Source organism: Megascapheus bottae, chromosome 10 (genome assembly GCF_031878675.1).
Source record: "Megascapheus bottae isolate mThoBot1 chromosome 10, mThoBot2.hap1, whole genome shotgun sequence".
NCBI classification, from domain to species: domain Eukaryota; kingdom Metazoa; phylum Chordata; class Mammalia; order Rodentia; family Geomyidae; genus Megascapheus; species Megascapheus bottae.
In genome coordinates this window covers 2294803-2320471 of record NC_143518.1, presented here as the reverse complement: position 1 = coordinate 2320471, position 25669 = coordinate 2294803, and the positions used below count along the sequence as shown (strand labels likewise).

Here is a 25669-nt window from a genome sequence, read left to right as displayed (position 1 = left end):
ATCCCCATAATCTGTCTTTAATTTTTAAAAATATTTATCTATGAATCAAAATATGAGTAATTTTACCATGGGTGCCATTAGAAACGATTGACACATTTTTTTTTGATATCTACTCCTTCTACAAGGAAATTTCATTCTTAACAAGTCCACTCATGTATACAACGCTTATTTACCAAAAGCATCCCTCTGCCCTTCTCCCTCCTCCTTTTCCCCAACCAACCTTACTGACTGGTTTTAACTACAAGCTTGTATTTCCCCAGGCAAGAAAGAGTATTCAGTTTTCACAAATTTATGTGTGTATGTGTATATGTGCCAGTATTGTGGCTTGATCTCAGGGCCTGGGCACAGTCCCTGTAGTTGGTACCACTTGAGCCACAGCTCCACTTCTGGCTTTTTTTTTTTTTTTTTTGCTGTCGTTGTTAGTTGAGGGTAAGAGTCTTACAGACTTTCTTGATCTGGCTTACTTTGAACTGTGATCCTCAGAGCTTTGCCTCTTGAGTAGCACCCAGCTGAGATCTTTTTAAAGTGTATGATGGAAGGGAAGATGAGTATTTAAATTTCTTCATTTCTTCATGGACAGCAACTACAATATCCATGTTTTCCAAAATGTTCTTCTATTGACATCTTCCGAAGCAACAGTCATCCCAAAGGATGTAAAATTCTATGCAGCAGGATTTAAACCAAAATTCTGAAAAGCTCATTACACATGAAATAATGTTCACACATGGTTAATACAAAGACTAAAGAGGAACAATCAGTTTAATCACAACCTAAGTGTAGGATCTGCTGGTTTATTTCTAAAATGAGGTTGAACCAGTCCTTTCTTTCTAGGCATGCACTGGTATTATTTAATGTCAGGGCATACTGCAAACACCATGCTCCACACACACACACACACACACACACACACACACACACACACACACACACACACGTACATACATATATATGCAGTTATATGCCTGAATTGTACCTAACACTCTCACATCTAGAGCTCTTGTACCGGGAATTAAACCTGGGTCCTAAGCACTCTACCACCTGAGGCTCTTCCTAAAGTCCTAGAAGTACATTCAAGTCAGGTTCAATTGCCATGTCTATTCAATTACCTATCCTCTCCCTAACTTGAAGCTACACCCTTTATTGAAAAAGTTAGGGTTGATCTTATTCTGGATTTTAGGTAAGGAAAGAGATGGGACTTCTATTCGATCTGCATTCAGTGCTTCAAACAAAGATGACTGAGGTAGCATACATACGCCTTGCCTGTGCTATAACTCGGAATGATACGAAAGCAGACATTTCCTTCTCCTCATTCCCAGGGCTCCACTCACTGTCAGCAAGTCCTGAGTACAGGCCTGCCCAGGAAGGGGCTATGAAGAGTGAGGTTGCCACTTAATTTAGTCACATCCCAGAGTCAGCACAGGAATCAGCCTTTCTGATTCCTCTCCACATTAGGATTACAGACTAAAAAGAAATGTAGCTAGGCACAAGTGTCTCACACCTGTTAGCCTTGCTATTCAGGAGGCTAAGATACAAAGAACATGGTTCAAAGCTAGCCTTGGCAAGAAAGTCTGTGCTTCTTATTTCCAGTTAACACCAAAATGTCAGAAATGGAGCCGTAGCCAGCGTTGAGCAAAACAGCTCTTGGAAAGCACCTAGCCCTGAGTTCAAGCCTCTGGGAATGGTACACACATACATAAAAGGAAGCCAATTTTAAGAATCTTACTTATTTTGTACTTAAAAATCATTCATGAAATAGGCGCAGTGGCTCACGCCTGTAATCCTAGCTACTCAGGAGGCTGCCATCTGAGGACCGAGGTTCAGAGCCAGCCCAGCACTAAAGTCCATGGAACGTTGAAGAGCTCAGGGACAGCGCCAAGGTCCAGAGTTCAAGTCCCATGACAGACAAAAAAAAAATCACTTATGAAATTCTTGAGGGGTGACTAATGCAACCTTTGTAATGCAATCTTTTGAATAATGCTCTTAACTAATGAGGGATTTTAGTGCAATGGTCACAGGGAAAATTAGCTTTATCTTGATCCTTTCTCCTTTGAGCATTTAGTCTGTATTCAGTAAAGTGTTGATTTCTCCTTAGAAGACAGGTGTATGCAATGAAGTATTACAAATAGATATATAATATATATTTAAAAACATAAAAACAAAAACAGGTAAGCTGGGCACTAAAGGCTTAGACTTGGATCCTAAGGATCTCAGTTTGAAGTCTCAGTCAGAAGTCAGCTTGGGCAGGAGAGTTTATGACTTTTTTCTTTTTTTTTTTCGTGGGCCGTGGGGCTTGAAGTCAGCCTGGGGATTGTCTCTAAGCTCTTCAGATCACAGCTACCACCCTACCCTTGAGCCAAGCCACACTTTCCATTTTCTAGAGGTTAATTGGAGATAAGAGTCTCGGGTCCTTTTGTGCCCGGACTGGCTTTGAACCTTGATCCTCAGATCTCAGCCTCTTCAGTAGCTAGGATTACAAGCGATGAGCCACTGCGCCTGGCTAATATTAATTAACAAGCAAAAAGCCAGAAGTAGAGCTGTGTTCAAATGGCAAAAGAGGCAAAACACTTATGTGATCGTAATTGTATTTCCCATACCCTTATTAGGCTGTCATTATTGTTATTTTTTGTTGTTCGTGGAGCATGAATTCAGAGCGTGAGCACTAGCCTTGAGCATTCCTCAAAGCTAGTGCTGTCACTTGAGCCACAGTACCACTTCCAGTTTTCTACTAGTTAATTGGAGATAAGATTCTCACGTCTTCAGTACCCAGATTGGCTTTGAACTGCGATCCTTAGATGTCAGCCTGCAGAGTGGGTAGGATTACAGGTGTGAGCCACTGTGCCTGGCTTTGTAATTAGTATTTCTTTAGTACTGGCATTTGAATTCGGGGCCACACTTGTTAACCTGGAGTTTTATCACTGGAGCCACTCAGCCCTCCTTATTTTTCAGATGGGATCTTATGAACTTTTCTGCCTAGTCTGGCCTTCGATCACAGTGCTTTTAAGTAGTTAGGATGACAGATGTAAACCACCCAGTCGCTATAGTCTTGATTTAGCACTTGTTTTCCTGGATATGAGAGCTGATAACAGGCCACATGGCCACCAAGTATCAGACGCCTGACGGAACACACAGTCATCTGATTCCGCTCCCTGACACTATGTTACTTAAGAAGTATCGTTCACAGTTTTATAAAAACAGTATTGAAATTTAGATCTCTACAATCAGAAGATTTTTACCCACTAGTTTATCTATTTGTAACACAAATGTTTTCCAAATAGCCACAGGAGACAAGAATGGTGGAATGTCCAAATAATTAAGTCTGTTCCAGCCTTGGTAGGTGATCAAGGGGCTTGTATTAATTACTAGAAATGTTAATTCTTTTGTCTTCTAGTAAATGTGGGTTCAGGATGGAGTCTAGAATGGAGTCATGGTGCCTCACTTTGGCTTTCTCAGGCTGGAAAATGTTCACTATGTTACTTGTAGCTAACTTCATTGAATGTACCCAAGGTGACCAAAAGATTCTAGATTGTAACAACTTACTGTGCCACTGAGGTGTTGGACCTCATTCCAGAGACATGGTGATCTGCTAAGCCCAGCTTTCTCTCAGCATTAATGGGGTAACAAGACAGGATCTGGTAGAATGGCATTTCTCAAAGCTACTGTTTCCAGCAGGACTGAAGTTTATAGTCTTTCTGCTTCCATTTTTTCAAAGGACAGCAACTGTTTGGTATTTTCTCTTTAGTTAGGCCCTCTTCTGGTTATACATGCATGAATGTAAAGAACACAGCAATCTTATGCTAATGCATATTGAGGCACTGTGAGACAGTCTTAATATAAGCTACAGGAGGGTAAGATTTAGTCCCACATACATAATGTATTTCTTTGCAAGAGAGAAGAAAAGGGGTTTAATTTTACTTTTACATAGTTCTGGTTAGCCTCAAATTCATATCCTCTTAGCTCCCTGAGTGTTGGATTATAGTATGTCTCATCATGTTTGGCTCCAGAAAGGTCACATTTTTTAAAAACAAAAATAATGACAGTTCTAACTTAAATGTTCACTAGCACAGGGACTGGATAGCAGCAACCTAAACAGTCAGCGAAAGGTAAAGAGCACCGTGAAAAGCAGCGAAAAACTTCCTGGACAGCATGCTGTCTTCAGTTACCCACCATGTCATGGTACAGGGCAGTCCCGCACTCCCCACCTAAGGATGACCCCAGACTATCTACTTCTAGTTTTAATTAAAAAAAGCAAGAAAGACATTAAGTCGGTCTATACAAAGTCCTGGATTTGAAGAAAACAGAAGATTGAGCTGGGTGCCAGTGGCTTACTCCTGTAATTGTAGCTAATCAAGAGGCGGAGATGTGAGGATTGCGACTTGAAGCCAGAGGGGCCATCAAGTCTGTAAGCCTTATTTGCAATTAACCAGCAAAAATGCCTGATGTGGAGCTGTAGCTCTAATGGCAAAGCAGCCTTGGGAGAAAAAGCTTAAGAGACGAGTTCAAGCACCAGAACTGGCACACACACAGAAACAGAAGACTGGCAAATTCCATGGGACTTATGATAGATGCATATAGGCAGATTTTTTTCTGAATTCCTAAACTGGGCATTAAAAAAAAAGACAAAGAAATCATTCAGTTCTTCACTTACTATAGAGGTAAGCTTTGATTTATAATGGTTTCATCAGACAACTAAAGTTTCATTTAATCATTCATTGCACTTCACTATTTTTCTATCAATTAAAATAATTAAGGAATTGCAGCATTAATTACATACATTTAGAAGTATTCCTTCCTGTTAAAAACATTTCCAAATTGTTCACAAACCCAAATAATTTGTTACTAGTACTTCACAAGGAATATCATTTTATTATGTAATCACAAAATCATAATTTCTGTACAGGAATGTAAGTGAACATTAGTCAAATCATTGACAACTCACTTCATAGGGAAAGAGCATAAACATACTACAGAACATATTATAAAGAAAAAATATTGTAAAATTTTCTGTCTGCAAATGCACCTTTAGTGCAAGTATTTAAGACATAAGTATTCAATTCAGCAAAATATTGCAGAATGTCATGCCACAGTCCACTTGATTCAAAGGGTCAGGACATGCAGCTTGTCATAAAATGTCAGAGTGTGTATGTATATATATATGTGTGTGTGCGTGCGTGTGCATGTGTATTTATATATATGTAAAAAACCACATGTGATTCATAAAATATATAGTGGTTTATTTAGATGGTTTTAAATGATTTCACTGTAGACTCAGCATATCTAGAAGAAACATCCACTCTCTTCTTAACAGGAGTAATTGTATTGCTAGGCAATGGCTTTGGCTTCAGGTAGGAATGCCTCCCAGTATTTTATCAGCTGTGAATGACAAAAATAACATCCTCATTACTTTTTTGACATTTTAATACATATATTCTATAAAACATTTAAATAATTCTATTGAGACAGCTAATGTCTGGTACTTCTTTTCTTACTGTTTTTTTTTTTTTTTCTTGGTCATGGGGCTTGAACTCAGGGCCTGGGTGTTCTACTACTTTAAGCCACAGCTCCACTTCTGGTTTTCAGTGGTGAATTGGAGATGAGTTTCATGGACTTTCCTGCCCTGCCTGGCTCTGAACCATAATCCTCAAATCTCAGCCTCCTGACTAGCTAGAATTACAGGCATGGGCCACTGGTGCCTGGCTTGTTTATTCTTTTAGGACAAGATCTTGCTATAAAAGTACTCTTAGACTGGCCTTCAAACCCAGCATCCTGCTAGGCTCTAATAGTGAATGTCTATAATCAATCCTAGCTACCAAGAGGCTGAGACCTGAGGATTAAGGTTGGAAGCCATTCTGAGAAGAAAAAAGTAAAAAGTAAAAGGCCACAAGTGAGAGCCAGGCACAGTGGCTCAGACCTGTAATCCTAGCTACTCAGGAGGCTGAGATCTGAGGATTGACGTTTAAAGCCAGCCCAGGCACTAAAGTCTGTGAGACTCTTATCTCCATCACTGAAAAACTAGAAGTGGTGCTGCGGCTCAAGGTGTAGGGCAGTAGCCTTGTACTGAAGAGTTCAGGGACAGCGCCCAGGCCCAGAGTCTAAGCCCCATGCCACACACACATGCACGCACGCACGCACGCATGCACGCACGCACACACACAAAGCCACAGTGGAGATGTGGCTCAAGTAGTAGAATGCCAGCCTCAAGTGAGCAAGCTAAGTTAGGGTGCAAGGCCTTGAGTGTCTAGTTACAGAACTAACACGCATGTATCCCTGCCCCTCTCAAACAACACCACCACCCTTCAGGTTCTTCTTGCCTCAGCCTCCTACATTGGGATTATATATGTGCACCACCATGCCTGGCCTAGATTTGGTTCTTAAAAGGATTACTCCAACTTCCTTACCAAAAGTCTTACTAATAAAACTCATACATAGGGCCAGGAGTTTGGCCTAGTGGTAGAGTGCTTGCCTAGTATGCACGAAGACTCAGGTTCGATTCCTCCGTGCCACATACATAGGAAAAGCTGGAAGTGGTGCTGTGACTCAAGTAGTAGAGGACTAGCCTTGAGGAAAGCCCTAAGACAGTGTTCAGTCCCTGAGTTCAAACCCCAGGACTGACAAAACAAAAAGCAAAAAACAAAAACTGATATATGAATTATTTAAAACAACACTCCTGGTTAACTGAGGTTTCTGAAGCAAACAATTTAATTTTCAGAAGTTAATAATACCTATTAAGTGAAGTAAGCCAGACTCAAAGGAACATAGGCCCAATAGTATCCCTCATTTGTCATAATCAGTAGAAACCTTGGGCTCTCCTAGCAGATATTTACAATAGAACAAAATCTAGAGACATTAGGCCAAATAGTATGACACTAAATGTAAGGACCTCCAGGATAAGGAAACAAAAGCCATATAATGAGTGACTGTTGTCCTTAATGTACTATGTTATCTCTCATCTCTTTTGCTATCCCTTGGTTATCTCATATTGTTATAATATTTCACCTTGTTTTCTGATATATTTTATATGTGCTTAATTGGTTATTTGAAATTGTATAGGGAAGGGGGGAATCAAGATAAGTGGGGGGAGAGTGGGAGGGAAATGGGGACCATGTCATAAGAAAGGGTATCAATGTTTGTGAAGTTATGCACCTTCTATCTGGTGAATATAATCCTATTAATCACAAAAAGTTAATAATACCTTATAGTTTTTTTTGTTTTTCTTTTACTAGCTTACATTATAAAGGAAAGAGAGAATTTTACTGTTTATTTCTGAACATTTACAATCCATCTCAACCCTTCTATCACTCTCCCTGCCTCATTTTCCAAAATCAATGTCACCAAATTTTACCCTTCTATTTTCATAGTTGGAGATAATCTATTTTGAAAGTATTCAACTTCCTGAAGTTTTTCTGATTTGTGCAAAATTGTACATGTACATTGTAGAAATAGTTACCATGTATGTAGAAATACCTGTAGTAAGATAATTTTGATGATCTTTTCCAACATAAAGTGGTAATTCCTCATAATTCATAAGATATTTACATTCTATGTTCTGGCTAGACAATAGGAATGAACTAAAAGAATAAGGACAATACTGAGAAAAAAAGGGAAACAACAACAACAACAACAACTAAAAGACTGGAAAAACAGTGGATAGTTTTAAATCATCCAAATATACTGAAGTATAGACTAAAGTTACAAGGAAAACAGTTTCAATAAAAATGAGTTAATGAAACTTACTGTCAGGTTTTTAAAAATCTAATTTTAAAGGGCTGAGAGCTTTGCTTAGTGATAGAGTGCTCGTCTAGCATGGGATCGATTCCACAGTACCACATACACACAAAAAGCCAGAAGTGGTGCTATGGCTAGAGTGCTAGCCTTAAGAAAACTCAAGGACATTGCCCAGGCCCTGAGTTCCAGCCCTGGACCAGCCACAAAAAATAAAGAAAAAATCTGACTTTATGAATTATCACTTTTACAACATTTTTTTTGCCAGTCCCGAGGCTTAAACTCAGGGCCTGAGCACTGTCCCTGAGCTTCTGTTTTTCAAGGTTAACACTCTACCACTTGAGCCACAAGGCTACTTCTGGCTTTTTCCCTGTTATGTGATACTGAGGAAATGAACGCAGGGCTTCATGTATGCTAGGCAAACACTCTACCACTAAGCCACATGCCCAGTCCCCTTTTACAACTTTTTATGAGCACACAATGGTTATACGAGGGAGGGTTTCACTGGGACATTTCCATGTATTTGTACAAAGTATCACGATTAACCTCATACTTCTATCACTCTCCCTTACTGGTGACCTCCTCTAAACAATTTTAGATGGGTTACATTATTCTATTTTCATATCTGCAAATAAACTACTTCAACTATATTTTATAAAGTATTTAACTAGAAACTAAAGTGTTAGGGACTAGCTCAAGTGGCAAAGCACTTACCTAGCAAGTGAGAGGCCTGACTTCAAACCCCAGTACTGGCCAAAATAATTAAGAATAAAATAAACATGAGCTAAATTTAAAGATACAATATTACTGAATATAAAAATATATACCATATTATACATGGATAGGTCCCTAAATTCATATATTTGAAAACAAACTGGAGAAATTTTAAAAAGTAATGAAAATTAAGTTAATTTTTAAATTAATTAAAAAATAAAAAATTAAGATACTAAATCACTTGATTACACAAGTTCATATTACTGTATATATGAAAAAAACATTATAGTAATTCTGGGGATTGAACTTAGGGCCAGGGCACTGTGTTTGGGCTTTCTCAAGGATAGTATTCTATCACTTGAGCCATAGCACAACTTCTGGCCTTTTCTGTATATGTGGTACCAAGGAATTGAACCCAGAGCTTTGTGCATGCTAGGTAAACACTCTACCACTAGGCCACATTCCTGGCTCCTCTTTTACAGATTTTTATTTTATTTTTTTGCCAGTCCTGGGGCTTGAATTCAGGGTCTGAGTACTGTTATTGAGCTTTCTCAAGGCTAGCACTCTACCACTTGAGCCACAGTACAACTTCTCGCTTTTTCTATGTATATGGTACTGAGGAATAGAACCCAGGTCTTCGTGCATGCTAAGGCAAACACTCTACCCACTAGGCCAAACTCCAGGGTCCCTAGACTTTTATTTAATACGTCATTAAAAATCCTTAGCTGCCAGGCTCTAGTGGCTCAAACCTATAATCCTAGCTACGCAGGAGACTGAGATCTGAGGATCCTAGTAGAAGAAAGTCTACGGGAGTCTTATCTCTAATTAACCACCAGAAAGCCGGAAGTGGAGCTGTGGCTCAAAGTGGTAGAGCTCTGGCCTTGTTCTGATGAGCTCAGGAATAGCACATATGCCCCGAGTTCAAACCCCATGACTGCCACGTGTGCGTGTGCGTGCGCGCACGCACTCTCCCACATTCCTGCCAGTCCTGAGGTCTTGAACTCAGAGTCTGGACACTATCCCTAAGCCATTATTACTCAAGGCTAGTTACTCTACCACTTAAACCACAGCTCCATGTCCAGCTTTTTGGGTATTTAATTGGAGGTATCAGTCTCACAGACTTTCCTGCCCAGGCTGGCTGTGAACCACAACTCTCAGATCTCAGCCTTCTGACTACCTAGAATTACAAGGTGTGAGTCACAGGCACCTGGCTAAAACTCAGTCATTGTAGTTAAGGAAGCAAATGACAGCTGCAGCATCCAACCACCACCAACCTCAGACAAAATGAAACAAATCAAAACAGCATGCTGTGAGACCTGGTGGCCCTGTGTCCTTGTCCTGTTCTGGTTACTTATGTGGAACCCATGACAAAAACTGTGGCCCCTGGAATGTGCCACCTCTTCCTCAAATGCTCTCCTTTGAAACCTAAGCTGCTGGAACCCAAGGAACTGAGGGGCCAGAATGAAGAGGAAGGGATCATAAGCTATAACAAAAAAAACCCCTTAAAACAAAATCAAAACTAAAAAACTTTTTTTTTTTTTTTTGCCAGTCCCAGGGCTTGAACTCAGGGCCTGAGCACTGACCTTAGGATTTCTCAAGGCTAGTGGTCTACCACTTGAGCCACAGCACTACTTCTGGCTTTTTCTATGTATGTGGTAGCGAGGAATGGAACCCAGGTCTTCATGCATGCTAGGCAAGCACTATACCACTAGGCCAAACTCCTGGTCTGTAATCCTAGTTATTCAGGAATCTGAGATCTATGGATCACATTCCAAAATCAGCCAGGGCAGGAAAGCTCCTGAGACTCTTATCTCAAATTAACCACTAAAAGCCAGAAGTAGAGCTCTGGCTAAAGTGACAGAACACTAGCATTGAGCAAAAAGCTCAGAGACAGGGCCTAAGCCCTGAATTCAAACCCAAGGACACACGGACACACACGGACACACACACACACACACACACACACACACACACACACACACGATTTTCTAGGAGCATTTACTCACAGGTCTGTTAAAAAATATTAAAACTAGGAAGAGTCAGGCACGGGAGCTCATGTCAGTGATTTCAACACACAGGAGGATGAGGTACAAGGCCCGGAAGTTAAAACACAGAGAGAGCCTGGATACGCCTAAAACCCTGAACTGAAAACAAAATACCCCAGACAGGTGAAAGGAAAGTTGTAAGGTTTCTTGGCCTAATTCAGGGAGATTCCTTTTGTGCACACTGTTTGTAAGAAGCAAACACTAAGGCTCCAATTAGCTAATAGGTTGTTCCATTATTGCCATTGGATATCTGCATCCTTGTCTTTTTCTTGCCTGAGCTTAAAAGACTATTTCATTAAACAACTAGCTTACCTGTTGTTGTGTCTGTACTAATGATTCCAAGTACTTGATGATAACAGCTTTAAAATCTTTCACTCGTTCTTTCTGTTAGAGTACAACACACAAAGTGTCCATTAGTAGAAAACTAAATTTAATTTTACCTTACAATTGCTGCAAAACATGGCCATTTTATTAAGAGAAGTACAAAACTATTATACATGCCTCAAATCTTCCCACTTCTTTTCGAATTGTTTTAGAAATCTGTTCAAAATCTCTTTCTCCTTGCTGTACTTTCGCCTCCCACTAATAAAAACAAACAAACAAACAACAAACATTTCATTTTTGTCTGGAGAGGGGGAAAAAGAGTACAGTGCTAGTAGTCATGATCACTCATTTAACTTAATGCCCAAAGATACCAAGGAAACTCAGTACTGACAAAATCCAATCTACTCTCATTCAAAGTTGTGCCTCCCAGTTTGAAGTGGTAGAAATTTACATTCACTTAATTTTCACTAATGCTTCACTGCTAAATTCACTGAAAATTAGAATATTTCAGCAAGTGCTGGTGGCTCACAGCTGTTAATCCTAGCTGCTGGAAAGTTGGCTATCACAAGGAATGTGGCTAGGAGTCCAGCCCAGGCACGCAGCTGATGAGGCTGTGTCTCAACCAATAAGGCAGAAACGATGCTACTAGTCTGTGACCCCAGCTACACAGGAGGCTGAGATCTGGAAGATTATGGTCTCACAGCACAGCAAAATAGTTATAAGAGCTCATCTTAAAAGAGTTAAACTAGGTGAAGTAGCACATGCCTGTCGTTCCTTACTATGGGATGCTCTTGCTTCAGGTGTATCTGGGAAAAAGTAAGACCCTGTATTAGAATAAGTGGGGTAAAGAAAGCTGGGGGTATGGCTCAAGCAGCAGAAGATCTGCCTACCGAGCATGAAATCCTGAGTTCAAACTCCAATACCACCAAAAAGAAAAAAGAAGATTTCAATATTTATTTAATGGACTATAATATCCTGTGGTGAATAGAATCACATTGCACATCTGCTATCCTAGTATGAGGAAGGATTAGGCAGAGGATTATGAGTTTGAGGCCAATCTGGGTTACAAGGGAGAAAAGAAAGAAACAACCTTCAACAATATCCATACGTTACTGTGTAGTTTTCTCATTTTTCTATTGTCTCAGAATAACAATATTAACTTCAAGAATACATGTTCATCATAGTGTGCTGATGGAAATACTTGAAAATAAGAAAATCATGACAGACATTTATAAAAATATTTTTGTAATGGTTAATGACTAGATAAAAAAAAAGTAGAATTATAGTTTGCTGACAACCCATCAGAAACCACTAAACTGAGTAAAGGAACAACAAAACCTTGTGATTAGTGACCGATGGAACAAGTAAAATAAAACACAGATTTAAGCAGTGAAATGATATTTTTCCCACTATGTAGCCAGAACACTGGTACATACTCTCCAAAGAGCAGGTACATTTATTTTTAATAATATAAAGGTTGTCCTACCTCTTCAATTTCCTTATTGAAGCATGGCAAAAAAAGTGTATAAATTATAATAAACTTATATAAATTATTAAATACCATATATAATACATATATATGGGGGGGTAATACTGCCTGAATAACAGGCCTATCTCTGAAACCATTTTTTTAATACAAAACGATGCATCATTTGAAATAAAATGAACAACTTAAAAGGGAAATGTATAACCATTTATGTAAAAGCTAATTTTAGATTTTTTTCTTGTATGCTTTGTTATCCATTCTATAATTATGTAAGTGCCAGTAACAAAGGGCTTTGGAGATTTTGATGATTAAAATGCTAAAGTACTTCTAACATAGTTCATAAAAATATGAACAGCTAAGTGTTGAATGGTTCAGAAAAAAATTTATGAAAAAATATGCATATAAGAATGGCATGAACAATTTGAGTAAAGAAATAAAGCATTTAGTAATCACCTCTCTTATTTCATTCTTAGCTTGCTGGACTTTATCTGGCTTGTTAGCAACCATCATTTTTGCTTCAGTTTCACGTTTTTTGAGCAAAGTAATTTGAGCATCTTCCCATTTCTGCCAGCACTTCATTCGATGGTCAAACACACCCTAGGAATGAATAACAGGATACCAGTAAGTGACACTGCAAAATACTTCCATTATGCCAGAAGTATTATAGTTCTTAAAGCAATAAAGCCAAACATTTAAATACTATTCTACTATTCAAAGACAGTAAAAATAAGCAACATAATTTTTTTAAATATTTGCTTGAAATACAAAACTGTGACTGAGCTGGGCACTGGTGGCTCATGCCTGTAATCGTAGCTACTCAGGATGCTGCTATCTGAGGATTACAGTTCAAAGCCAGCCCAGGCATCAGAGTTCGTGACACCCTTTATCTCCAATTAACCACCAAAAAACAAGAAATGGTGCTGTGGCACCATATCCTTGAGCTGAAGAGCTCAGGGACAGTGCCCCTGGCTGGAGTTAAAAGTCCCACAACCGGAGGGGAGGGGTGGGGGGGGGGGGGAAGTGAGCCAGCCACTAGCACCTGTTTGAAAAAAAAATAATCTTTTATTTTTTTCTGTCAGTCCTGGGGCTTGAACTCAGAACCTGAGCACTGTCCTTGGGCTTCCTCAAGGCTAGCCCTCTACCACTTGAGCCACAGAAGCACTTTTGGCCTTTTCTGTGTATGTAGTACCAGGGAATCCAATGTGGGTCTTCGTGTATGCCAGGCAAGCACTTTACCACTAGGCCAAACTCCCCACCTGAAAAAATTAATCTTAGAGAGATAAATTTATCTTTTTGTTTTCATATTCTTATAAAGTAGAAGCAGACCATAAGAATTGATTTTACTAAAGGAAATTAGTTGACAATTTAAGAGCATTCAGGAGGATGAGATAAGATTAGGGGGTTGAGAATATGGCTTAGTGGTAGAGTACTTGCCTAGTACGCATGAGGCCCTGGGTTCAATTCCTCAGTACTACATAAACATAAAAAGCTGGAAGTGGCACTGTGTCTCAAGTGGTAAAGTGCTAGCCTTGAGCAAAAGAAACTCAAGGATAATTCCTAGGCCCTGACTTCAAGCCCTAGGGCTGGTGAAAGAAAGAAAGAAAGAAAGAAAGAAAGAAAGAAAGAAAGAAAGAAAGAAAGAAAAGAAAGAAAGAAAGAAAGAAAGAAAGAAGAAAGAAAAAAGAAAGAGAGAGAGAGAGAGAGAGGGAGGGAGGCGGGGAGGGAGGAAGTAAGTAAGGAAGAAAACCCCAGGAATTTGAAGCCAGTGTGGGGCTACACAGTGAGCTTGTGTCTTAACACATAACAACTTTATTTTTTATAATTAGCATAATTGCACAATAAAGTTTCCTTTAGACTATGTTTGGAAAGAAGTAAACCTGACCTTTTTCTCCAAGTTCCAAGTTCTCAATGGGGCTAGTTGCCCTTTTGTCATATATTCCAAAGTACTCTAATTTCAAGTTTATCATCGTGTGCGCACACGCGCGCGCGCACACGCACGCGCACACACACACACACACACACACACACACACACACGGGTGAAGACATGGCTCAGGGGTTAGGATAAGGTAATACCTATTAGTCTATTGGATTTGTCTGCCTAGGCTAGCTTTGAACCCTAATTCTCTATCTGAGTAGCTAAGATTACAGGCACAAACGATTAGTGCCCAACTTATTTTCTTCTGTTCCTGTTTTATAAGACTATGAAAACAAAAACCAAAAGCACCAGACAATGAGTTCAAGTTCTACTCTTGGGCAAAAGAAAAAAAAAAGTAGGGTAGGGGTGAGAGGAGGTAAATAGTCGGGACAAAAACATGAGAAGGGGTATCAATGTGTGAGAAGTAATGCATCTACTATCTGGTGAATATAACTGTAACTTCTTTATACATTACAATAAAAAAGAAGAAAAATTATTCACATACACACAATTCACTGAATATTAAATAGCTTTAGAGATATGATAAAAAGCAAAAAACCTGGGGATGGGAGTTTGGCCTACTGGTAGAGTGCTTGCTTACAGTGCATGAAGACTCAGGCTCGATTCCTTAGTACCACATACATACAAAAAAGTCAGAAGTGACACTGAGGCCCAAGCAGTAGAGCTCTAGCCTTGAAAAAACCCACAGACAATGCTCAGGCCCTGAGCCCCAGGCCAGGACTGGCAAACGAACGAACAAACAACAAAAAAACCCTAAATACTCCCTCAAAAATTCTAGTTAATGGGCATAAACAATTAAATCTACATGGGACTGGAATGAAAAAGGGAGAAAAGTATGAGGATAAAAAGTCTAGAGAGGGAAAAATAAAGAGAGAGAAAAAAGGAAGAGAAGGACTAAAAAGGGAAGGGATAAATACTAATCTGATCATAGAGGTTAGCTGAAAAGGTCTGTATAGTGAAGCAATGAAGAGTATCTAAAATTAGCTTTCTAGAGAATTAAATTTCAGCTAAAGGGTAAATACCCAGTAGTACCCTCCCTGTGGTAGCTACAACAATAACTCAAAGATAGCAAAACATCATGATATTATGAAATATGCAATGGGTTACTTAACATTCAGCTCTGTTTAAGAGCTTGAAAGTGAAAATATATGTAGAATACTAAAATCTTAACTGAGTGACTTCCACAACAATGAAGAAACTAGACTACTAACATTTAAACATCATTAGCCACTACAATCTGTGACCTAATCCAGTGACCATGCATTTCGGTATATAGAAAGAACCCTCCACAATGTCAGTTCTATTAATAATTACAAAGTCCAGTAGGTAGTACCAGTTACTGCCAGAATGTGTAAACATACAAACAGTAACAAAACTGAACATATGAATTGTAAGTAAATGCATTATTTTCATCATCTTGCAAAGTGCTTCCTAGACCCCTTAAAATTTTATTTTTGTCTACTCTACTATACAAGCCAAAAGGGAAGAAAATACTAGGTTATGAGTATGTAAACTGAAGGCATTTTACACATACTAGGTACAGGATAGAACTAAGGTACTTAAGTTATGTCCAGTAGTAAGCTATATTCTTTTTAGAGCAAACAAGGAGGAAAGAATGCAGAAAAGACCAGAAAACAGGGCTTACTTTCACAGCGGCAATAAGACGAATGTAGTCACTAAGCAGTTCTGAAAACATATAAAAGTCCGCAAAAGCTTGTTCCTGATGTAACTGGTCTATCTTCTCCTCAACTTCTGCAAGCTGGGACAAAGCTCTAGATAAAGCAGTATGGTCCTCAGAATTACCTAACATGGCAGCACTTTTAGCAAAAGCAGCAGTGTTGGCTGAAAGTTCTGAAAAAAAAAAAAAAAAGCATTAACTATTTTTCTGGTAACGACTTAAGACTGTATTAATTTGTTTATACTCTCTAAACTTTGTTAATCCATGAGCTGCTCTAGCAATATTTAAAATCATGAACATGTACCAATTAGACATGAAAATGCCAAGTGCTCAGGGATCTCAGAAAATCAAGAATCTGCTGAGCTAGGGAGGAGCTCAGCAGCCCCGCAAGAAGCCCTTAGGACAGTTTTCCCCTTTTCCAGTCACTGTTTATATTAACAAGTGATAAGCTAGGTTTGTTAAATAATTTAATAATATTTCTCCATCATTACTCTAAACACTCATTTTATTCACTTCTAAAAGAAATGTTTTTTTCTAATATAAGAAGCATTAGATTCACAATGGATTATACCACATTTTTTTTCGTATTGAACAGGTCACTGAAAATGTTGGCTATTTTTTAGTGAGAATATTATTTGGTTCACAGGAATAAGGTACCAATGTACATATAATTCATGTCAATTCAAGGTCTTTTTTTGGTGTAACTAAGTTTACAAAAAAGATTATAATCTCCACAAAGAATTTTTTTTTCACATAATGACTTCAGGTAAAGAAAAGCAGGTGCTATTGGCTGGACTTTGCTAGTGACAGCTACATTTTTGAGAAATTGTTCTGTTGCTCTACATATTTTAAAATTCTCTGAAAGAACCATAAAAGTCATTCCCTTAAAAGATGCACAGTATGAATGGTAAACCTACAAATTACAAATAATATGATAAACAAAATAATGTATTAGCATATTTCTGTCAGTTTTCTTAAGGAAATAAAGCACATTAAAGTCACAAAATATATTTAAATAACTTGAAAAATTGTATTAAAACTGTTGGATTCTTTAAGAACAAATAAAACAAAATAAAATAAAACTTTGTTGTGGGATGGAAAATTAAAACTCAAAAAGTTTTCTATGATATTAAAAAAAGCAAAAGCCAACTAACCAGCCAAACAAAAACCTATGTGGTATGAAAATTAGTAAAACACTTCCAATGGATTTTCCAAAAAACAAAGTACAAAAGCAAAAGCAAATACATACAAAAAATCAATTATCAATTTTTGAACAAGTTATTTTTAATCTAAAATATGTTCATTCATTAAACTTATAAATACATTAAATAAAGAGATAAACAAATGACTAACACTCTCAATCCAAAATTCAGATTTATAGACTTACAGATTTTTTTCTTTTAAAATAGAAATTCTATCAAAATAGAATATTAATCTTTAAATAATAAAACTGAAATAGAAAACATTCTCTTTAATCTTGTTTTCTCTCTTTTATAGTAACTTCAGGGTAAAGATTTAAATTAGCTTTATGGTGCTAATAAACACAAAAGTAACAAGACAAACCTTTTCTATGACAGACCAAGGCTTCAACACTAACATGAAGTTTCCGAAGTTGCTGGTCAAGATTCTCAAATTGCTGCTGCTTTTCTTCAAACCACTAAGAAAAAATGAAAAATAGAGCTAATTTAGGAAGAACAAACCATTGTAAATCAAGTTACCAATAGCAAGCTACATTCTTTGTTTTAAAGCAACAAATTAACCATGTATAACCACAGTGGTCAACTGATGTGGCTGAGAACTACATTCAATAAACAAATTAATATCCTATTTTCTACTTGTGCAACTTTAAAATGCAATTGTTGGGCTCATTAATTCATCTCATTATTCAAGTCGAAAAATCAGCTCTTACTGCATCCGATTCATTCATCTTGATTGTCATTTTGTTGACAGCGTCGGCAGCCTTGTTCACCATCCTCAATATTCCCGCTCCACTCAGAGCCTGTGTATTAACTGCTCTAGGCAGCTGGAATTGAATGACAAATAAGGGCAAACAAACCGGTTAAAAGCCTAGAGGTTTAACTGGGCACAAAAGAGACCTCCCTCCCCCAAATTTAAAAAAAAATAAGAAAAGAAAAGAAAAAAAGAGTTTGTATTTTCTTCACTCTCATACATTTCAATAGTGAGATCTAATTTCTCAAATATACTACTTGTACATTCTCAAAGGAAAACTTAAAAAATAGACTTTCCATTTGCTTTTCTTCTGCACCTTTACATTTAGATGGAACAAACACTGTTTGTCAAAATACATTAAGAAATTGCCAAGTACACTAACACTGGCAACCTGTTTGCTAGTAGAAATAAACTGATTACAAAAGGAGAGGTGGTCTTGAGAAAAATCTCCTATGCTAGCAGTTACTTAGGATAGTCTAGTTTGAATTTTTTTAAACAAATTCTTAGTTTCAGCTAAACTAAAAAAAACCTTAAGCAGTAGCAATTATAATATTCAACTATTTCTTTTAAAAAAAATCCAAATACAAGACAGACATTGGTGGCCCTCATCTGTAACTCTAGCTACTCAGGAGGCTGAATTTGATTGAGGAGCACAATTCATAGCCGGGCCAGGTAAGAAAGTCTGTGAGACTCTTATCTCCAATTAACCAAAAAAAGCTGGAAGGGCACTAGGCTTGAACAAAAAAGCTAAGGAGGACAGCAACTAGGCCCTGAGTTCTAGTCTTAGTTCATACGTATGTATGTACATATTATCTACCCTCCTCTCCCCCATCCCCCTGACACTTTTAAAGAATCAGAAACCCAAATATAAAGAGCAAACTGGCTGCAGTTTATTTTGTAATTTTATAAAATATATAATTATATTATTCATCTAATTATAAATAATTTATTATATATTTTAAAGTAACATTACTTGTATTTTGAAACCTTAAAAAAGAATTTGAAAGACAAACATATATTTAGCTTTTCCTAAAGTTTCAATATAATGCCTAAGCAACAGCTTAAACAGTATTGAAAGTTATACTAATTTTTTTCTTTTTGCCAGTCGTGGGGCTTGAACTCCGAGCCTGAACACTGTCCTTGGGCTTTCTCAAGGCTAGTGCTTTTCCACTAAAGCCACAGCACCACTTCCAGCTTTTTTCTGTGTATGTGGTACTGAGGAATTGAACCTAGGCCTTTGTGCATGCTATGCACGCACTCTACCACTAGGCCAAACTCCTGGCCCAACAAATCACTCTTAAATCTTCCTTTAAAATCTGAAGATAAAGATTGTCTTATAAAATGTCAGTACAATGAAGGCATTTTGCTAGTTCTGTCACATAATTAAGATACTAAGCAAAATAATCATAGATACACTGAAGCATTGCTTTACTCAATCTATCAGCCTATTATTACATATTTTATGTAACTTAAGAGAATTATGAAAAAAATCATAAAATTTTATATAAATTTATTTGAAATTGTAAAATTTATATAAACATTTTAAATAGAAATAATACCTCTGAACTTTCCAAGAACTGTCTTAAGTCAGGATCCTGAAGTAAAGTTGGATGTTTTACTGTTCTTTGAAGATACCTAGATTAAAGAGTAAAATTGCTCCTTTATTAATTCATCTTATTTTAAATTGTATTTTAACAAAAGAATAAAAACAGAATTTAAAACTACATGAAAAGGTGTTCAGACGATTTGTATGCTCTCAATTTAGATTCTTATAGTAATTCCTGAGTTCAAGCACCAGCATGAGCATATACAAACAAAAATTAAATGGCAAGAAATGGCAGAGAAGTAAGGGTGAGGATAAATATGGAGAGAAATACGCCAAATGTGGTGGCTCAATGCCTGTAATCTTAGCTACTGCGGAGGCTGAGATCTGAGGATCACAGTTCAAAGCCAATCCGAGTCTTATCTCCAATTAACCACCAGAAAACTGAAATTGGTGCTCTGGCTAAAGGGGTAGGGTGGTAGCCTTGAGCTGAAGAGCTCAGGGACAATGCTCAGGCCAAGTTCAACCAAAAGAAAAAGGGGAGGGGAATAAAAAAATCTCTTACTATGAAGTTTTAGGGTTGTCAGATGACATGATTTAGTTTAATGATTTCATTTTGGGGTGCAATTAGTATATGCTTAGTTGTAATTTTAATTTCAGAGACCTAAGAAGATCCATGTTTTGCTATATCACCATACTGGGAAACTACTCACCAATATTTCTGCTTGTCAGATTTAAATGATCACAATGAGCGTTGGTTTTTGATTGATGATGAGTCAATTGTTCAGTTTTTTTCTTTACTAGAAAAGTTCACATTTGATTGCCATTCATAATAAATTAGCAATCATCGTTTCATAAAAGAAAAAGCTACCAACTATTTGATATTTCTCAATGACTTGTTTAATCTTACTATTTAAAAAATTATCTTATCCCAGATAAATGACTGCACACAGAAATATTTCAAGTACAGTTTCAGTCAGTATAACTTTATTATTTCTTTCTTTTATTGTTTCTTTAGAAAAGAACTAATTCAAATGCAATCAGTACTTTTTTTTCAGCAATGGGGATTTAAACTCAGGATTTTGTCCTTGCTCGGCCTGCTTTCAGGTTTGGTGCTCTACTACTTGAGGTCTAGTGTGTATGTGTGTGTGTGTGTGTTGGTGCTGTACTACTTGAGGTCCAGTGTGTGTGTGTGTGTGTGTGTATGTGTGTTTTCCTAGTAATTTTGGAGATGGAATCTCAGGTACTTTTCTGCCAAGGTGACTTCAAATCTGTATACTCCCAATCTCAAGACTCCTGAGTAGCTAGTATTACAGGTATTAGCTAGTGTTTGGCTTCTATTTTCATGCCATAGTACAAACTCCATTTTCAGTTAGTAGTCCACATAAGAAACCATTGTAATACATCTTTCTGTATTACAGAACCATAGCAGATGTGAGAATATTGTAAGTATAAGAAATGTCAGTATTTTTCCACTGGAATTTAACTTACAATCTTAACTTTGAAAGTCTCCCAACAATATTAGGTAAGCTATTTTATTGTTTATACTTCATACTACTTGTGTTTTAAGTGGTTAACACAGAGCTAGAAAACACTGATAAAATAAGCAAGTGGGAAGAATAAAATATTTAATAACCTAAGAAACACTGCATTTTTTCAAACAAATGGAAATACCTAACACTATTTATATTCTAAAACCATTTTCCAAAGTAAAGTATGCAGATTTCTGGTCAAGTAATATGTGAAAGACAGATCTTGTGATCAAGAAAGTTTGAAATAAATGTATGTACATATTTCTCTTGAAAAATTATATTTAACAGCATTATATTAATGCCTGAAAAATCCTTCAGGAAATAAACTTGGGTTTAACTTTGATTAAGCCTTGGAAAATCAGATGATCCATTGTTTTCATTTTGTTGCATATATTGCTCTATGAGGAAAATAATTGTGGAAATAACATTATGGAAAAACGACAGCAAAACTTTCCTTCTTGTTACAGGCTACATGGAAGAGTAAAAATAAAAAAAATTAAAAAAGGAAAATAAAGACATGAAAAAGTATGAGGATCTGGGAGCTGTGGCTCACTCAGGAGGCTGTGATCTGAGGATCATAGTTTGAAGCTAGCCCGGGCAGGAAAGTCTGAGATTCTTGTCTCCAATTAATCCCAGAAAACCAGAAATAGTGCTATAGCTCAAAGGGGTAGAGTGTTAGCCTTGAGTGTAAAAGCTCAGGAACAGTACCCAGGCTCTGAGTTCAAGTCTCATGACAGACAGAAATAAAGTACGACAAAGAGAACCATCAGAGAACAGAATGGTACGTACAAGAAACTGAGAAAAATGACACACAACAAACGCAGCAAGTAAGTGATTGCTCTTCAGATCTTTTCAAGCCAAGGTTAGTAATGAATTGACATTTCTTAGGGTTTCCAAATTCCTATTTACTTACTAAAAACAATACAAAATAAAGAGGTTAGAAACAATACCTGAGACCAATAAAACTAAAAAAATAGCTTTCTCCATTTCTTTAGGGCTGTATCATACCATTCTTTAGGCCTTCTGCTGGAAAAGTATAATCAAGTCTTAATCCAGGCATGCCTTTTTGTCTCCTTTAGTATTACAATAATAAAACTGCTTTTTCTGTTTTTTTTTTTTTTGTGGTTTTTTTTTTTTTTTTTTTTTTTTGCCAGTTTAGGGCTTGCACTCATGGCCTGGGCAGTGTCCTTGGGCTTTCTCATGGCTGAGCTCTACCACTTAAGCCACAGTACCACTTCTGGCTTTTTCTATGTATGTGGTATTAAAGAATCGAACCTGGGTTTTCCTGTATGTTAGGCAAACACTCTACCCTAGGCCAAACTCTCAGCCCCTTTCTGAGGTTTTGAGCTATCAAAAATGGAAGCAAGGGAACCAATTTGGATACTACTATAGTTAATTAACAGCTATGCCAGAAGTCAAAAAAGCTGAGAAGTGATTTTCCTTAACAGGGAAATTAACTATGTTCTTATAAAGTGTGAAGTACCCTCAAGAAAACCAAATGTGCTTTATCTTTATATATCTCTGCCTCTATTTCTTTCGGTTGGTCATGGAATTTGAACTCTGGACCTGGGTGCTGTCCCTAAGCTCTTCAGCTCAAGGCTAGCACTCTACCCCTTGAGACCGGCCACATCGACTTCGACCTTCCTGCCTGGGCTGGCTCTGAAGTGAGATCCTCAGATATCAGCTTCCTGAGTAGCTAAGATTACAGGTGTGAGCCACCAATGCCCAGCTTGCCCATCTCTATTTTGAAGCAGGTCAGTCTTCGTTATCTTCTTCAGTGTCCCAGCTGCTAGGATTACAGGAGTGACTCCTCACTCCTAGCATACTTCACTGTGTAGCAAGATGGGACACTTAAATCAGTCTTCCTTTACTGGCTATTTTTTGGGGGGGGCAGGGTGGTTGTCCTGGTGCTTAAACTCAGGGTCTGAGTACTGTCCTTGAGCTTTTTCTAGGCTAGCACTCTACCATTTGAGCCACAGCACCACTTCCATCTTTTGCATGTGTATGTGGTTACTGAAAATCGAACCCAGGGTTTTGGTACATGCTAGAGAGCACTCTAGCACTAAGCCACACTTCAGGTCCATCTTGCTGATTATTTTATTACCTCAAGTTTAGACTTCCATTAAAAATAGGGATCTGGCGGGGGTTGGGGGGAGTTTGGCCTGGTGGAAGAGTGCTTGCCTAGAATGCACAAAGACCTGGGTTCAATTCCTTGGTACCACATATACAGAAAATGTTGGAAGTGGTACTGTGGTTTGTGTGGCAGAGCACTATCCTTGAGAAAGTCCAAGAACAGTGCTCAGGCCCTGAGTTCAAGCACCAGGACTGGAAAAAACAAACCAAAAACAAATAAAGGAAATGTACTTATTACCTGATGCATGTTAATATAACCCTACAGTATACCATATCTAAAGTAGCAAAAAAGTAAATTTAAAAAAAATGCAGTTTTAAAATCTCATTCATATTAAATAACAAATGTGTACAGGAGCCAAGTCTGAATTAGAAAAGATTAAAAGAGAATTATTTTAGGTCCTTTGTTCTACAACTTTTTTTGTTTTTATTTTATTTTGTCATTTTTTTCCTAATGGAAAATCAATTTTGCTATCATATTATATACTGCTTTTTTCCTTTAACTGAGTAACTGCTAATTCCACTAAAGTAGCATTTAACAAACAGCATTTACCAAGAAAGAAAACTGGCTTTACACAAGCACTAAGTTCCAATATTCCCTTAATATTCCCAATGTTTAATACAATACCAAGATATAGAATGTACTATCCAATGTAGTCAAGTTAGAAAGAGAATGTAAACTCAAATTATATGTCCTTGGTACAATAAATCTTCATTAAGTCCCTTATCAAGCATGCCATCTGAAGTATTTCAAATTTACTCATAGAAAAATAAGACTTGAAAGGTTTTTCAAAGGGTCATGGATACATTTTCAAGAGGAATTAAGTAAAATAAAAGGGAACATTATGTATTTTTACTCTTAAAAATATTGTCTATAACTTCTCTCACAAAATAGTCAATTCTAATGGCTAAACTTTTTTAAACTCAATTTAAATCCTTTTCTTGGGTAATTTCTGATTCCACTGTTTAGTCTTTCCTAATACAAAAAGTTAAAACTGCATAATTTTACCACACGTAAGTTTAAATGTTTTTTTCAACTTTTTTCTGTTATGACAACTTTCATGTTTCTTACACATATAATTTTTTTAAGCTGCTCAGCTCAAGGCTAGTGCTTTGCCACTTTGAGGCACAGTGCCACTTCAGGTTTTCTGGTGGTTAATTGGAGATAAAAGCCTCACAGACTTTCCGCCCTGGGCTGGCTTTAAACCTTGATCCTCAGATTTCAGCTTCCTGAATAGTAAGTAATGTGAGCCACTGGGCAGTCAGGTCCCTAATGACTACTAGTCTATGACATAATTCTGTCCTCAATCAAATTGATGTCATGTTTTCAACTATTAACAATTCAAATATAGTACAAAGCATTTTTTTCCTTCTCTGCATACTGTTAGATCTTCCCTGTGTCTTTTTTTTTTTTTTTTTTTGCCCAGTCCTGGGCTTGAACTCAGGGCCTGGACACTGTAAGTTTTTCAAACAAGTGGTTTAAGTGATTCTTTGAAAAAAATTAAACAGTAAAACATACGTGGGTCATAAAATGAATTAGATTTGTGTTTCTGAAATAAAGCATATGCATAATGAACTATCGAATATAGAATTACCTTTCGAGGGCTGCTCTCCGTTTTTCTACAAACTCAGTGGATGATGAATCTTCTTTACCTACTTTGACCTTGGTCATACCTTTGAAAAAGTTGAATGAGATTCATGATTATTTTAGATCATTGTGAAAAAGATTTGTAATCAGTTCTTCGTGGTTTAAATTATATAATTCAAATTTGAACATATTAAAAAAACTTCTAAAGTTTTTTAACTATATTAAAGAACAAACCATTTTGGGGGGGTTTCAATTTCATGCTATGTTAACACCTCTTCTTGGTAAATTAATCCCTACAGTATGAGAAAGAACATAACTTGAGTTTTGTAGAGTTTTTGACTCATTTATATAAAAGTTTTATATAAACGTTTCTTTATCTATATATTTTATACGTTTGGCAAGTCAAATGGTTTTACATTTCAGGAATACTTTCTCCTTAGTGAAAATGTCCAACCTAGGGCCTCACATAGCCTAACATGCTAGTATTCTACCACTGAGCCACATCCCTGGCTGTAATGTTATTACACTCTAATGTTCATATCAGAATTTCTCAATGAGCAATCTGAATTCATGTTTTTTATAAGCAATAAGATTCTTTACTTTCAGGATGACAAAAACAGACAAAAATGTATCTGATCAATTTGTTAAGTACTTTCCCTGTTACAAAAATATGTTCTTGATTGGTAAAGATGGGGTGATGAGGTGTTTGTTTGTTTGGACGGGGCTGTTTAATTTTTGACATAGGGTCTTACTGGGTTGCTAAGGTTGGTCTTGAATGCCAGAGTTCAAGTGATCCTCCAAATGGAGCCTCTTGAACAAGTAGAACCACGATGGTTCCCAGCAAGGTGGTTTTCTTGGGAGGTGGGGGTCCTGGGGCTTGAACTCTGGGCCTGGGCATTGTCCCTGAACTCTTCAGCTCAAGGTTACTGCCCTATCCTTGAGCCACAGCCCCACTTTCTGTTTCCTAAAGGTTAACTGGAAATAACAATCTCATGGACTTTTTAGTGCCCAGACTGGCTTTG

General features: G+C 37.3%; 1 protein-coding gene across 1 annotated transcript in view; it reads right to left on the bottom strand.

The window, feature by feature from the left end:
* Window positions 1-5210: 5210 nt before the first annotated feature.
* The window catches only part of Snx2 (sorting nexin 2), a 55387-nt gene continuing 34928 nt past the window's right edge, over window positions 5211-25669 (bottom strand). Inside the window, exons 7-15 of the mRNA XM_090340074.1 lie at window positions 24655-24733; window positions 19414-19489; window positions 17814-17927; window positions 17468-17561; window positions 15872-16077; window positions 12742-12885; window positions 10980-11060; window positions 10791-10862; window positions 5211-5370 (exon numbers count right to left, since the gene is read on the bottom strand). Coding sequence (XP_090196200.1) covers window positions 5320-5370; window positions 10791-10862; window positions 10980-11060; window positions 12742-12885; window positions 15872-16077; window positions 17468-17561; window positions 17814-17927; window positions 19414-19489; window positions 24655-24733 — 917 coding nt within the window. The 3' untranslated portion in view covers window positions 5211-5319. The remainder of the gene's footprint in view (window positions 5371-10790; window positions 10863-10979; window positions 11061-12741; window positions 12886-15871; window positions 16078-17467; window positions 17562-17813; window positions 17928-19413; window positions 19490-24654; window positions 24734-25669) is intronic.